Here is a 12,389-nt window from a genome sequence, read left to right as displayed (position 1 = left end):
CATCCAAGTCATAGAATCATTTTGGTTGGGAGAGACCCTTACGATCATCATGTCCAACCACAGCCTAATTCTAGCACTAAACCATGGCCCTAAGAACCTCATCTATGTCTCTTTTAAACCCCTCCAGGGATGGTGACTCCACCAGTTCCCTGTTTTGGTGCTTCACAACCCCTTCCAGGAAGAAATTTTTCCCTAATATCCAATCGGACCCCTCCCTGGCACAATTTGACGCCATTTCCTCCCATCCTGTCACTTGTTACTTGGGAGAAGAGACCAACCCCCTTCATGCTCCAACCTCCTTTCAGGCAGTTACAGTTCCTTCTACCACCTCAAGGTCTTTCTTGTCAGCAGGAGACTAAAACTGGACTCAGGATTTGAGGTTTGGCCCCAGCAGTGCTGAGTACAAGGTGACAGTCACTGCCCTGGTCCTGCTGGCCACCCATGCTGACTGGGCCTGATCACTTGTTTGTCTTGTATGTGCTGTGTGATGGCACTCAGGATGATCTGCTCCACGACCTTTCTTGGCACTGAGGTCAGACTGACAGGCCTGTAATTCCTTCCTTCCAACCCTTCTTTGAGATGGGCATCGCATTTGCCAACTTCCAATCAGCTGGAAGGTCCCTGTTTAGCCAGGACCGCTGATAAATCCATCGATGTCCTCTCCTCTGGCTGCAGAGACACAGGCACGCAGCAGCTGGTTCAACTTTCCCAGAGTGGAAATGGGACCCCCAGATCTGGGGTAAGCATTTTCTGAGCATACTTCTGGTCACTGACAGACAGACACACAGCACAAGCTAGGGTAGGTCTCGTGGACAAAATTAATGGAAGGAGATTCAAAGTATAAGCCTTGTTTTTTACAGAGGTGCAGCTTCGGAAGAACTAGATTTTTAATTTAGTCCCCTCAAAAGGTAGTTCAGACTAATTACAGATGTAAGATTGAGGTTTCCTAGGCTTCTAGCAACTTTAGGGCTTTACCTCACCCCCATATAACACAAGCAAATCACCCAGCCGACTGCTAAGATTAATCTCATTTACACACAGGTGAGTGGTTAGAAACAGCTTTTCCTCATATACAGCTTAATTAACAGTTTCAGTGACAACTTCAGTTTAACTCCTTGCCAGGACAGCAGCAGAAAGACTGGATAGTGGAGCTTTTTTGCTCTCTCATTTTACTAATAGTTGGATTTCCTAACTGCTTTCAGGCTTCCACTGTTGGCAAAGCTGGTGTGCTCTTCACTGCCTCCATAAACCCCTGTATCCCAGTGACCCCACTTATGGGATTGCTTTTTACCGTAACAAAGAGATATAGTGCTGTATTACTGAACTTTTTTTGGTGAAAGATGAAGTTATTCCTACAGTGAGATTAATTAATGTAAATGAAATACTTCGGAAGAAATTCAAGTGAGGAAAGGGCTCAAATAGTCCCTCATCACCTAGGAGCATGGCCTACACAACCATTTAATTTTGAAAAATGGAGTTATCTCTAGGAGATTGAAATCGCTTTCAATACAGATGACTGTATTAAACCAAAATGTATCTTCACGCTAAGGAAAAACAATAAAACAAATGATCTATGGTAGGTAGAAAAGGGAAGCTCACTGTTCCTAAGGAATAAATCTTTCAAAATGGTATGAAATAAAGCAGGAAGCAGCCGCCTACCCCTCGGCTGTTGGCGCACAACCGAGTGCAAGAGGCAGCACTGGCCAGCTGGCACAGCTCTGTAGATATACACAGTTATTCGTTCTGCAAATGGCATTAGTGCTAGAGGAATGCATTGAAAGTTTTCAGTAAATACAAGACAGCAGCTACTACCGAAACAGCCCTTTTTGTGAAAGAAAATCCCTGCCGTGAACCGTGCTGAGACGAGCAGCATCCTGGTGCTTTCATCAGTTACAATCTGTTGCTTAGATTGGTGCTATTGTGTTATTCTGTCAGACAGTTTTTAAAAGACAAAAATTCAGCTAAAGAGCACAAAAAAGCTGCCTCAGCACTGAGGAAGAGATGTGCCTGGCAATTTGCATCATCACAGATGTTTGCATAGACTTCAGCTCCTGTTATTACAGATACCGATGACATGGATACCAATGGAAATAATCAGGAACAGCAAAGTTCCGTGATCTATAATAATTATTTTAAGCTATTACTACCCTGAAAATCCAATGTCCTCCTGAAGGTCGCTCAAAAGCAGACACATGCTTTCTGGTTCACAGCTCGGTGTGTTGCTGATGTTTCATGACAATCGTCAGAGGGAACGAAGAATTGTTTAGGGAGAAAGATCTTAGAGTAGAACTGCACAAGTGAGCGCATCCCTCTAGATTGATTCTGGAACAGTTTGCAAAGTATGTATTCTTATATTTATAAAAGTGCTACAAGGGCGTTAACAGAGCTTTTCTGAAATCACCTGCCCAAATCAGCGGTCTTTTGAAGTCCCAGGTTACAGATGCACACGCTTAGACACCTTAGCACCATCCCCAGCTGGACTGGCAACACTCACATTTTTAAAGCTTAATATATTGCTAAGTAAGAGAAAGGTTAAAATATTGGAATGAAGTAGATACACTGAGGAGAGGTTACAACAACACAGAAAGTAAAGCTTAAGAGTCACCCTAGTGTTTTCAAAAACAAACAGTGGAGAAAAATCCACATAATTCCGTGGACTTTAAGAGGAGATTTTTTAGCAAAGAAACTGGGCTTTAAGGATTTAGGTCAGGAAGAAGGCAAGCACACAGAAGCTACATGACAAACCCAATCTTCTTCTAGCTGTTAGATCACAAGCACTCCCACGAGTTAGTCCTATCTTGGCCACTGGGCTTCAGTCCAAAACCTTTCTTTTTAGTGTTCTTTCATGCTTCTCTGCCAACTTTGTCAGTAACTGCTCCTTGTCCTCCTCCTTTAGGGCAGTATCTAGCCCAAAGCCCACTTCAGCATCCTCATCCCCGAATCGCCACCTGATTAACCCTGAGATGATGGTTTTGGCTAGAATCCACACCACAGTTTTTTCCTTCCACTTTTCAGACATCTCCAGCCTTTCACGATGATCTTTCCACGTGCTTAAATATTTTCTACCCTATTTCAACACCGCAGTTTTTGTGGTGTGCGCTACCTTGTGCATTCTCGGTTTTGTTCCCAGAAATCAGACACACTGCTGAGCTGCGGGAGAGCGTTCACTTTGGCAATCTTGGGGGCTCCTTCACATGACCGCTCTCCAACTACAATAGTTCTCATTCCGTGTTAGTTTTCCATTTGCAAAATTCACAATCCAGTTCTCTTTCTGTTACTTCAGACCTCTCTGCACTGACCTTCATTCTATAAGATCCTGTCACCTCTTCTACTTACGCTATTTTAACTGCAAAATTTTCATCAGTTATTTCTAAATCTGTATTGAATCCCCAGTATTATCCCAGACTGCGTATTTCTGTTACAGTTAATGAAACATCCTAGTTTTCATTATAACCTAAATATTTTAAATATTTTCTAGATGCATCTCCTTTGTAAGAACCATTTCCCTTATTGGTTTTCTTTCTATAGCAAAAAGATGAATGGAATGTCAGTCATGTCAAGTCCTAAAAATCAGGATAACCGAGTGCTTGAGTAATTTTTATTTAATGACGATCACCTAAGTCAATTTTAATTAAAAGTATTATCCACAATGGTGATACAACTGCAAGTTACACAGCATCTGTTATTTCTTTTAAATCAAGCACTTAAGTGAGAATTTGAAATTTCTTAGCAGCCCTGAAGGGTAGAGAAAACAAAGCAAGCATAAAATAAAGACAAAAACTTGCTTGTAAGGCCAATCTGACTTCAGTGAGTCTGGTTTCCCCACACACCCACTTGTTGAAGACGGGTCTTGCATGCATCAACTGTCTATATTACACATTTTCCAGTGAAAAGAAGATCATTTTCCAACCAAAAGAACTGCAATCAATGATTAGTTTTCTCTTCAGATGTGATCTAGTTTTTAGACTTGGGGCCCATGGGCTCCTAAATCATGTTCTCAATGTAGCTCTTAGCTAGGTTAAAGTCTTTATGGCATTAGGTGAAGATCTCTCTACCCTGGAGATTGTTTATCCAAGTCCTGAATTGCTGTTGCCTGAAAGAACAGAAGTGGAATAGCAAAGGCTCCATGTAGCAATACGAAAATCCTCGTTCGATTTTCACATCCATCCCAAATTAATCCTCACCTGTAGCCAAAGAATTTTCTAAATTCCTTATAATTCCTTCTGTTTAAAGATACCAACAAATCATTCATTCACCCCAACCTACAGCCAGTCCCGCAGCAGAGGAGCAGTTGTAGAGCACGCAAAGAACAGCAGGCCAGGAAAAGGCTGCCCAGTGTGAGGAACTGACTGAAAGCACTTCTACGAATTCTGAAGTGTCAATCAGTGGATTATGAAGCCTCCAGGAGCCTTTTACAGATAATCTTCAGTCACACACCGAGATTCATGCCGTAAAGACAGATTGTACTGTCCAACACTCAGCGTTAGCAGGTACAGAGCAGTAAGCTCCACAGTTTCCTTGCTGTTTCAACGATACATCAGCCCGCTTGCTGATGAGATGTTATCCTAGGGCACTTCACCAGCAGGAAAATATATTAGCAATTTGTAAGAAGTGAATCGCTATTCAGTACAATTAGGAATATCATACCTGGTTTGGATCATTGTAGTCGCATTCCCGAACCACTACCAGGCCTCCTTTCTGACTGGGGTGCCCCTGGGCGACCAGGCATTTGTTGGTTTGAAGGTGATACAACTGTGAGAGGAAAACAGTTTGATGGACAAAGTGAACAACAAACATCACACACCAAAGGCAACATATGGTAATGCTTGCAAGCCCTAGGACTTGGTGTGCTCACAGAGAAAAGCAAACAATCTACAATACATAAAAAAAAAGTCCTTCCCTTTTCAAATACCATTTTGTTTTTCAGATAATTTGGAGGAAAAACAGCATTAAATAGTTCCATTTTGCTTTCTAATTACATCAAGATTTCCCTCTTTGTGGTACAAATGCAGGACACACAACATGGCTCAGAACATACTGGCCATACTCCAAGTTTCCTTCTGCTCTTCACTCTCCTTGAAAGTCTCAGGTCCCATGTCGTCACTACCCTCAGGAATATCAACTATACCGTAGAAACTACATTTTACTACAGTTTAGTTTAAACATAAGTGTCATCCTACAGCCTTTCTTCATGAAGCAGGACTGCCTCTTTGAAAAAGGAGAAGGAATTACACAAGTACAAGCAACTTCAGGGAGTTATGTTGTTTGCAGATTGATTTTCAAGAGCGTTCAGGTAACCGAAAAGCCATAGTTATCTGATCAGTTATTTTAATGACAGATCAGGGAAAAAGGGAAAATTTTACAGATGCCCAAATGCCCATTCCAGTTCAAATGCAGCACCCAGTCTGATTTGGAGTAATGTTGTATCAGGGGACTAGATTCAGGTCAGGAGCCTGTCCTGGGGTACTGAACTGTAAGCACATACCACCAAAGTGAATGAGGAGGTTCCCAGCAAGTCAGAAATCTCTTCTGGTTTGACCCTAAAAGTCACCCAAGAGATTTTGTGCAGAGCCTGAGGATTAGGTTGTCCTGTTCCAGCAGTGAAGAATCATTAAGACATTGATGTTTGTAACCCCATAGAGTTACTCAACGAGACACGCCACATCTATTCTGGCTTTAAGTTATACCCATGCCCTAAACTAACTGGTGGTCAGCAGAAGACTCCTTTTCAGCCTGATTATTTTTCTTCCCCCGTTGTGGTGGGGATCAGGTGATTCCGGCAGCAATCACTGCCTGCACATCACGAACTGCACCGCACGCAGCCAACGGTGCAAAAGAGAAAGGCGATTATTAATATTTGAGCAACGGTCACAATTCTGCCACTTCTACAGCAGAGCTGCTCTCTACCGAGTGCATTTGACAGTGACTGGGTGCGAGCACGTGTGGAGGTGACAGGGCCCCAGATCTGGCATCCACATTAAAAATAATTATTTACAATCTGGAGGGAAATGTAGAGGAAAAAAGAATTTGCTGCCCTGAACTCAAGGCCAGGCAGATTCATTAGCTAGCTGTGTTTTACTATGAAGACATATATAGCTGTCTCTGCATTTGTATTGATTCTACAGGGTTTTAGAAACAAAAAGACACTTCTAGTAATAAAAGGAAAGAACTGTTCCATCACATCATAGCAAAAATTAGAGAGCGCAAATATCAAATAATATTCTTTGCTAAAAGCCATTTCTGGCAATGGCTGTCCCAAGGCACATCGGCAGCCACAAGTGCACCACATTTCTCCTGTTCCCTACACACATCTGAAACCAATTACATAAAACCTTCTAAGTAACATTTCCTCACACCCCAGAGACTTCTAGGAGAGATCTCATTTTCATCATCCCTCACTCAACAGAAGCTTTCAAACCATACAGCTCCATGAGTTTTATAGGACTTTTGTCATTGTTTTTATTGGCCACGATGCTCAGCATTTGATAACACTGTCAAGAACTGTCACAGTTTGTGATCATTACAGTTCCCCCCAGCTGTCAAACCAGTACTTATCTCTGGCCCAATTAGTTTTTCAGAATAAGCTGGGATTTGGAGTGGTTCATCCCAAATCCTAAAGAGTCTGGCACGCAGTGGTAACATTGGCTGATCGTTCTGTTCCTCGTAGGCATCTGGAAATAGTTTATATAACGACCAGAGCCAAAGCAGACTCTCTCACACAATGCTTGGTATAATTCTTGAACCCCAGAGAACCAAGCCAAGGAACTGCATTTTTCTGTGTCTTGTCTCCCCCTTCTTAAAGGTTGCACTGAGTTTTTCTCAAGAAATTATTGCTGGGAAGATTTCCCCTGAAGTGTTTTTGAGGGATTCAGATCCCTCAGTAGCTTCCCCCACATCAGCAATTCCTTAGTTAAACTTCTGTCTGAATGAAAGCAGAAAGCCATTAAATATAATGGGAAAAAAATAAAATTCTTACTAGAGGAATAACAGCATTTAACAACTAAGGAATTGGCCTATTCTATCTGTTTTATTCAGGGAAACTACATGATAAATAACTTTATAGCTTGGCCAGGATACAATGATAAAAATATTGCACAAATTGTGGATTCCCAGATAGCTGCTTCCAAGCAAAATAATCTAATGATGTCAATGGGTTCTGCATAAACTCGGGTCCTCCAGCCTGAATCTACCCGCAGGACCAGCAACTGCCAACAGCTACAGCAGCCTGCGCTACATCCCTACTTAGTGCTTCCCGTTATTGAGCTAGAAAGGAATCTGGTAACCATAATCCATGCACACGTGACATAGTTTATTCAAAGGTCTTCTCTTTCACGGTGTTTGAAGTCTCGGGTTTGAAGTTCTCCATTATTTTGGGGAAGCATAAAAAGCACACATCGGATGAGCTTGGCACTGGAGAGAACAGATGCAACTATGTGCTGGCTTTGCCTGCATACAAACCCATGAACACAGGTGTCCGAGTTAAGGCATGCATTATAAATACAAATAGCAATCATTATTTCCTTCATGAATACACATGAAAACACATCTCTTCACTCCTATTTGAAGAAAAAAGGACCAAGCCTCATTTTTTTTCATTATCTAACAGTCAAGAATAGAAAAGCCATCATCAGTCTCAGATGCAAATGTTCATCTCTGCAGAAAATTATCCAGTAAAAGCAATGAGTTTGGAAACTAATTACATTGTACTCTTATCACAAACCAACAGAGCATGAATATTTGAGGCCAAACTTCTCTCTATCCAAATCCATCTTCAGAACCAACTGCCATGAAAGTGCATGCTAAAGACATCAAAACTTTGTAACTCTGAGCTTTGAGGTAACAAACTTCATTGAGGAGTATCTAGCCTGAAAATAATCTGAAATATAGATCAGAGTGAAACTAATTTGCCTTTGCCTAAAGATGAAAAATCTGTTATTTTTCAAGACAGCTTGTTGCAAAACTAAATCTCTATGCTCTACGGAAGCAGATTGATTTTATTGTATTTGAGCAAATTTTTCAGAAAGAATCTCAAAAGAATCTAAAAAATACAATACTATATTTTTAAGAAAGTTTCTCTTACCCTTCCACGCTGGATTATTTTTGGTCGTTTCTGTGCTCTATTAATAAAAACTGGCTGTGGAGCTTTGGCGTTAGGCCCAGAAATTTGCATCTCAGGATAGATGTTATCTAAATACCACTTAAATGATTTGCAGTTCAATCTTTTTCTCAGTTCCACACGGTCTGTAATGTTTCCATAGTTCCTCATCCTTAGCTCGGGTCTCAAAGCAAAATACTGCTCCTGTATTTAAGAGAAACAGGTTGGGAGGAAGGGAAGAAGAATTTTGCATTATTGATTTCCAACTTTTTCCTGTTTGTAGAACTTCCAAAAGCTTCATTCCGCTAGTGCTTTCAGCCATTAAGTTCAAAACTGGCACTAGGAAACTCCAGTGTTTAGATTGCCACAGGAGGTGAGATTTATCCCGCCTAACCCTGAGCTAATCCTTTTCTTGATGAAGACACTTCTCAGGCAATAATCTGCTTATGTTTTTTAGACTCCTGCTTGAGGAGGAAACAAATCAGCCTTACAGTCCATGAGCAATAAATGCATCCTGGAGTCGTCAGGTCAGAAACAGGCGGGTACATCATCATTATCCTCATCTGACCAAAGTTTCTTTAAATTAGTTTGACTGTCCAATTATTTTTTTCCATTGTTGTGGGGTTCAAGTGGTTTTTGTCTCCCATGATTTCCAGCCTTCCAACTTGACAGGTTAAGAGGACAAAAGAAAGCCAAATCATATTGCAATAGATATATAAGTAGGACTATCTCGTGACAGTCAGTGGGATCACCCACTTATTCACATGAAGAACCAGAACTGTCACCTGGGCTTTCTGTGAAGCCTGGTTTGTCCATTCATCCACACCATCTCCAGAAAGGCACCTGCAATGTTATTTTTTCATGTTCTGATTTATTATTGTACTCGGAATTTTACCTAGTTAGGCAAGGATGGATTAAGATTCCAGCTTAATCTTATATGCTGTTCAACTCTAATGCAGAGACAAAGGGGACAAACAGGAATTCATGAATGTACAATGTGGCATGAATACTATTACTGAAACTAGAAGAAAAATCCCCTTGTAGAGTCCTTAATTCCAGCCAGATTTACATAGAAAAGGCATTGTATTTGCACATTAACTACTTTACTAGATATTATTTCAAAATCAGTTTTTAGGGGACTGAGCTATGGTATTTTCTTGGATTAATCTCTAGTAGACATCTGGAACTCACTTACCATAATGTGGTTCTGACAGTTTTCAATTACTTTACCGCTGTCTCTGCTATTCAGATGACAGAGAGCACCATCTCAAGACAAATGGCACATCTGTCCTTTTCCAGATCTCTGAGCATTTGGAAGGACTTGATGTATCACTGCTGTTCTAATAGCAGCAGTAGGGGAGGCATCAAGTACACTGGACTGTTGGACAACTCTGGGAACGTTTGGAGATAGGCTGGATGTTACTATAAAACATTGGTCTGCTTCAAAAAAAAGGAGCTCTGATATTCCAATTGCCTTTTCCTAGTTAAAGTTCAAATTTTGCTATCCTGCCTTTCCTGTGTTATTTATTTCCATTGTATATATGAACTTTTTACATTTTGCTTTTGACAGTTACGAAAAATTTGCTGTTTCCTTCCATCACACCATTTAATTTATATTATTTATATTATTTATATTATTTATATTATTTATATTATTTATATTATTTATATTATATTTCTATTAGTATATATTATAATACATTATATTGATATTTGCTCTTTACTGCAAAACTGGTCCTTGAAGCCTTATCTTTGTATTATTCAGCATACAATCACATCAGTAAATGATACTGGCCCTAAATATTTGCATTACACTTACAAAAATATTTCCAGCCTTGCCCTCCATACGTAAATCTGTCATAATAATAGTCTCTGGCAACTATCAGATAATTAGATTGAAACAGCTGGAAAAGTTCAGAACAAGCCTGTGATAAGAGATGGCTACAATCAGCAGTTTAAGTCCTCGTTGGACAAAGCAGCATTAGTTGGAAATTACAACAAAGAATCAATTCCAAGCTTCAGAGACACCCAGCATTAATCACAAAACAACTGTGCCCAGACACCAATAAAAGGGAAAGTGATAGATCAAATCTACCAATACATTATGGAGATGGAGAATGGAGGTGAAAATTAATGACCCCTAATAGGTTCCTCAAACTGACTGAATATCAAGATAAAGAATGGGGTTTGAAACATAAACCTCTAAAGAATATAAAGTTAATAAAATATGCCTTGTATAGAAGTTGTAGGGACCACAGGAGCTGGCCACACAGCAAATCCTATGGTCTCACAAGGCAAAAAGACCTCAAGCATCATAGAGATCAGAACTTCACAGGAGCCTGATCTACATTTAAAACCATCAGTACAATGATCCGAAGGAAGGAATACGCTTGTCCTTGAATTCAGAAGTTAATCCTGATTGATCTTCCAGGACAAGACAAAGAATAAGCCTGCTAATTAAAACAGAAGCAAACAACCAGCCATCAAAATCCCTGTCTCACCAACGTGGAAACTACCTGAAGGCACATAGCAGCAGAATGCGGCTGCCTTGTAACACGGATTTGGACACAAAGCAATGCAGAGCTTGCAAGAACTCATTCATCAACTTTTACATCATTAAAAAGTCAGAAAACTGAATCTCCTGCAGAAGGAACAGAGAGAAGACTTGAGCATTCAAAAGCCAAACAACAATCCTACAGAATACAGGAATTCATATCAAAATTAGGAATTCAGACTCCAGAAGGAAGACCCCATTAGAGATGCAAACTGACCCCGCTTCCTCTGACAAACAAGCCAGTCAATAACCTTATTTTGTGACCTAGAATAGTCTCTTACCTTATATTCATCCATCCACACATGCGCCAGCCTCAGGGAGTTATGAGCCATAGTGTCCTGTCCCCCAGGTGAGCCATAGGGGCGTCGCTTACGGAAAATGTGCCCCACCCTGGAGCAGGGGATGATCAGAAGCCGACCGCCACACATCCAGATCTGTCCATGCAACAAATAGGAGATGATGTAAAATATTATAATCTAATTACCTATTAAAAAACACTGGGCTGGGATTCAACGTGCAGATCAAGATATCTAAATTTATTTGCCTACGTGAGAATGACATGTCTGTACTTCCACAGTAGACATGAAGATCTATCAGTACCAGCAAGGGAGCCTGCAAAGCTTTTCAGCTAAGTATAAGCACCTATTTTACACAGCTGTTTGTTTCTGTTAAGTATATGGGAACTCAGAAATACTGTTCACATTCAAATACTACATTTAGGCGCCTTAATCGATCTCCATTACACTCTACTTCCATTTATTTTTTATTTTTTTTTTTAAACTTCACCATCCTGCAAATTATCGTCACTGGCCCTTTGTTAGACTAACGTGCTCTCTGATCTCAGAAAAAGCTTCTCGTCTCAGCAGTTTATAATCAAGTCATTTCTAAAACTACTCCTGGATAAGATAGACTCAAGTCCTGTTCAATTCTCCCCCAGGGAGCCAGGCCTTCCAGACCTTATAAAGCTCTCTGAACATACTCCAATTTGTCAAAGCCCTATTTATTGAAACTGTGTATTACACGGTAAAGAGAATAATTTCCTCGCATTCCATACACTTCTACTCAGGTATCTAATAACTATATTTTGTACTAAAAACTTGAAAGATTTTATTTATTGAGTACATACCCTTGTAAAGTCACTGAAATATATGAAATGCCAGTTCTTTTTGTTGAGCTCTAATCTTGATTTCTCTAATGAACCAATTTGACAGATTTCCCTAAAGTTTTGAGGGTTGTGTGGTGGGTTTTTTTGGTTGTGTTTTGTTTGGTTTGGGGGTGTGGGGTTTGGTTGGGTCTGTCTGTTTGTGAGGAGTTGCTTTGGTTTTTTGTTTGTTTCTTTCACTGGAGTTAGGGAAGATGAGATAAAACATAGAAGCCAAATGAAGCATCACTTTCACATCTGATCACAACTTCCTCATTATTTTCCCAACAAAGCTGACTACTCTACATGACTCCTTAGTTATTAAATATCTACATTTCCAGGACGTCAAAAAGGAGGCTGAAGTGTCTCAAAAGCCCCAAACATGTCTAAGGAAATATAATAAGCTTACTTATCATCCATGTTGCTGTAAGCCACGCATCTTTTTAACTGACTTATGAAATGCATTAGACATTCCTGAAATGAGTTCATAAGCAATCTGCATCATTCTTCTTTCCTTTTGCTTCTCTACACGTACTACGAAATTCTCCACCAAACAAAGAAAAAGCCACAAATATGTAACTACAGAGCTCAAAATTCTC

At 40.2% G+C, this 12,389-nt stretch overlaps 1 protein-coding gene across 8 annotated transcripts in view; it reads right to left on the bottom strand.

Moving 5' to 3' along the window:
• The window catches only part of GALNT11 (polypeptide N-acetylgalactosaminyltransferase 11), a 53,074-nt gene that overhangs the window by 7,485 nt on the left and 33,200 nt on the right, over positions 1-12,389 (bottom strand). For 7 of the 8 annotated variants that reach the window (XM_065050415.1, XM_065050418.1, XM_065050420.1 and 4 more), the window contains 3 exons: positions 10,931-11,083; positions 8,081-8,299; positions 4,648-4,752 (listed from right to left, as the gene is read on the bottom strand). In XM_065050415.1, coding sequence (XP_064906487.1) covers positions 4,648-4,752; positions 8,081-8,299; positions 10,931-11,083 — 477 coding nt within the window. Of the gene's footprint in view, positions 1-3,556; positions 4,094-4,647; positions 4,753-8,080; positions 8,300-10,930; positions 11,084-12,389 lie in introns of those variants that run through there. The other variant, XM_065050422.1, reaches the window with a different exon arrangement.

This window comes from Columba livia, chromosome 2 (assembly GCF_036013475.1).
Source record: "Columba livia isolate bColLiv1 breed racing homer chromosome 2, bColLiv1.pat.W.v2, whole genome shotgun sequence".
Classification (NCBI taxonomy): Eukaryota; Metazoa; Chordata; class Aves; order Columbiformes; family Columbidae; genus Columba; species Columba livia.
This window is presented reverse-complemented; position numbering and strand designations above follow the sequence as displayed.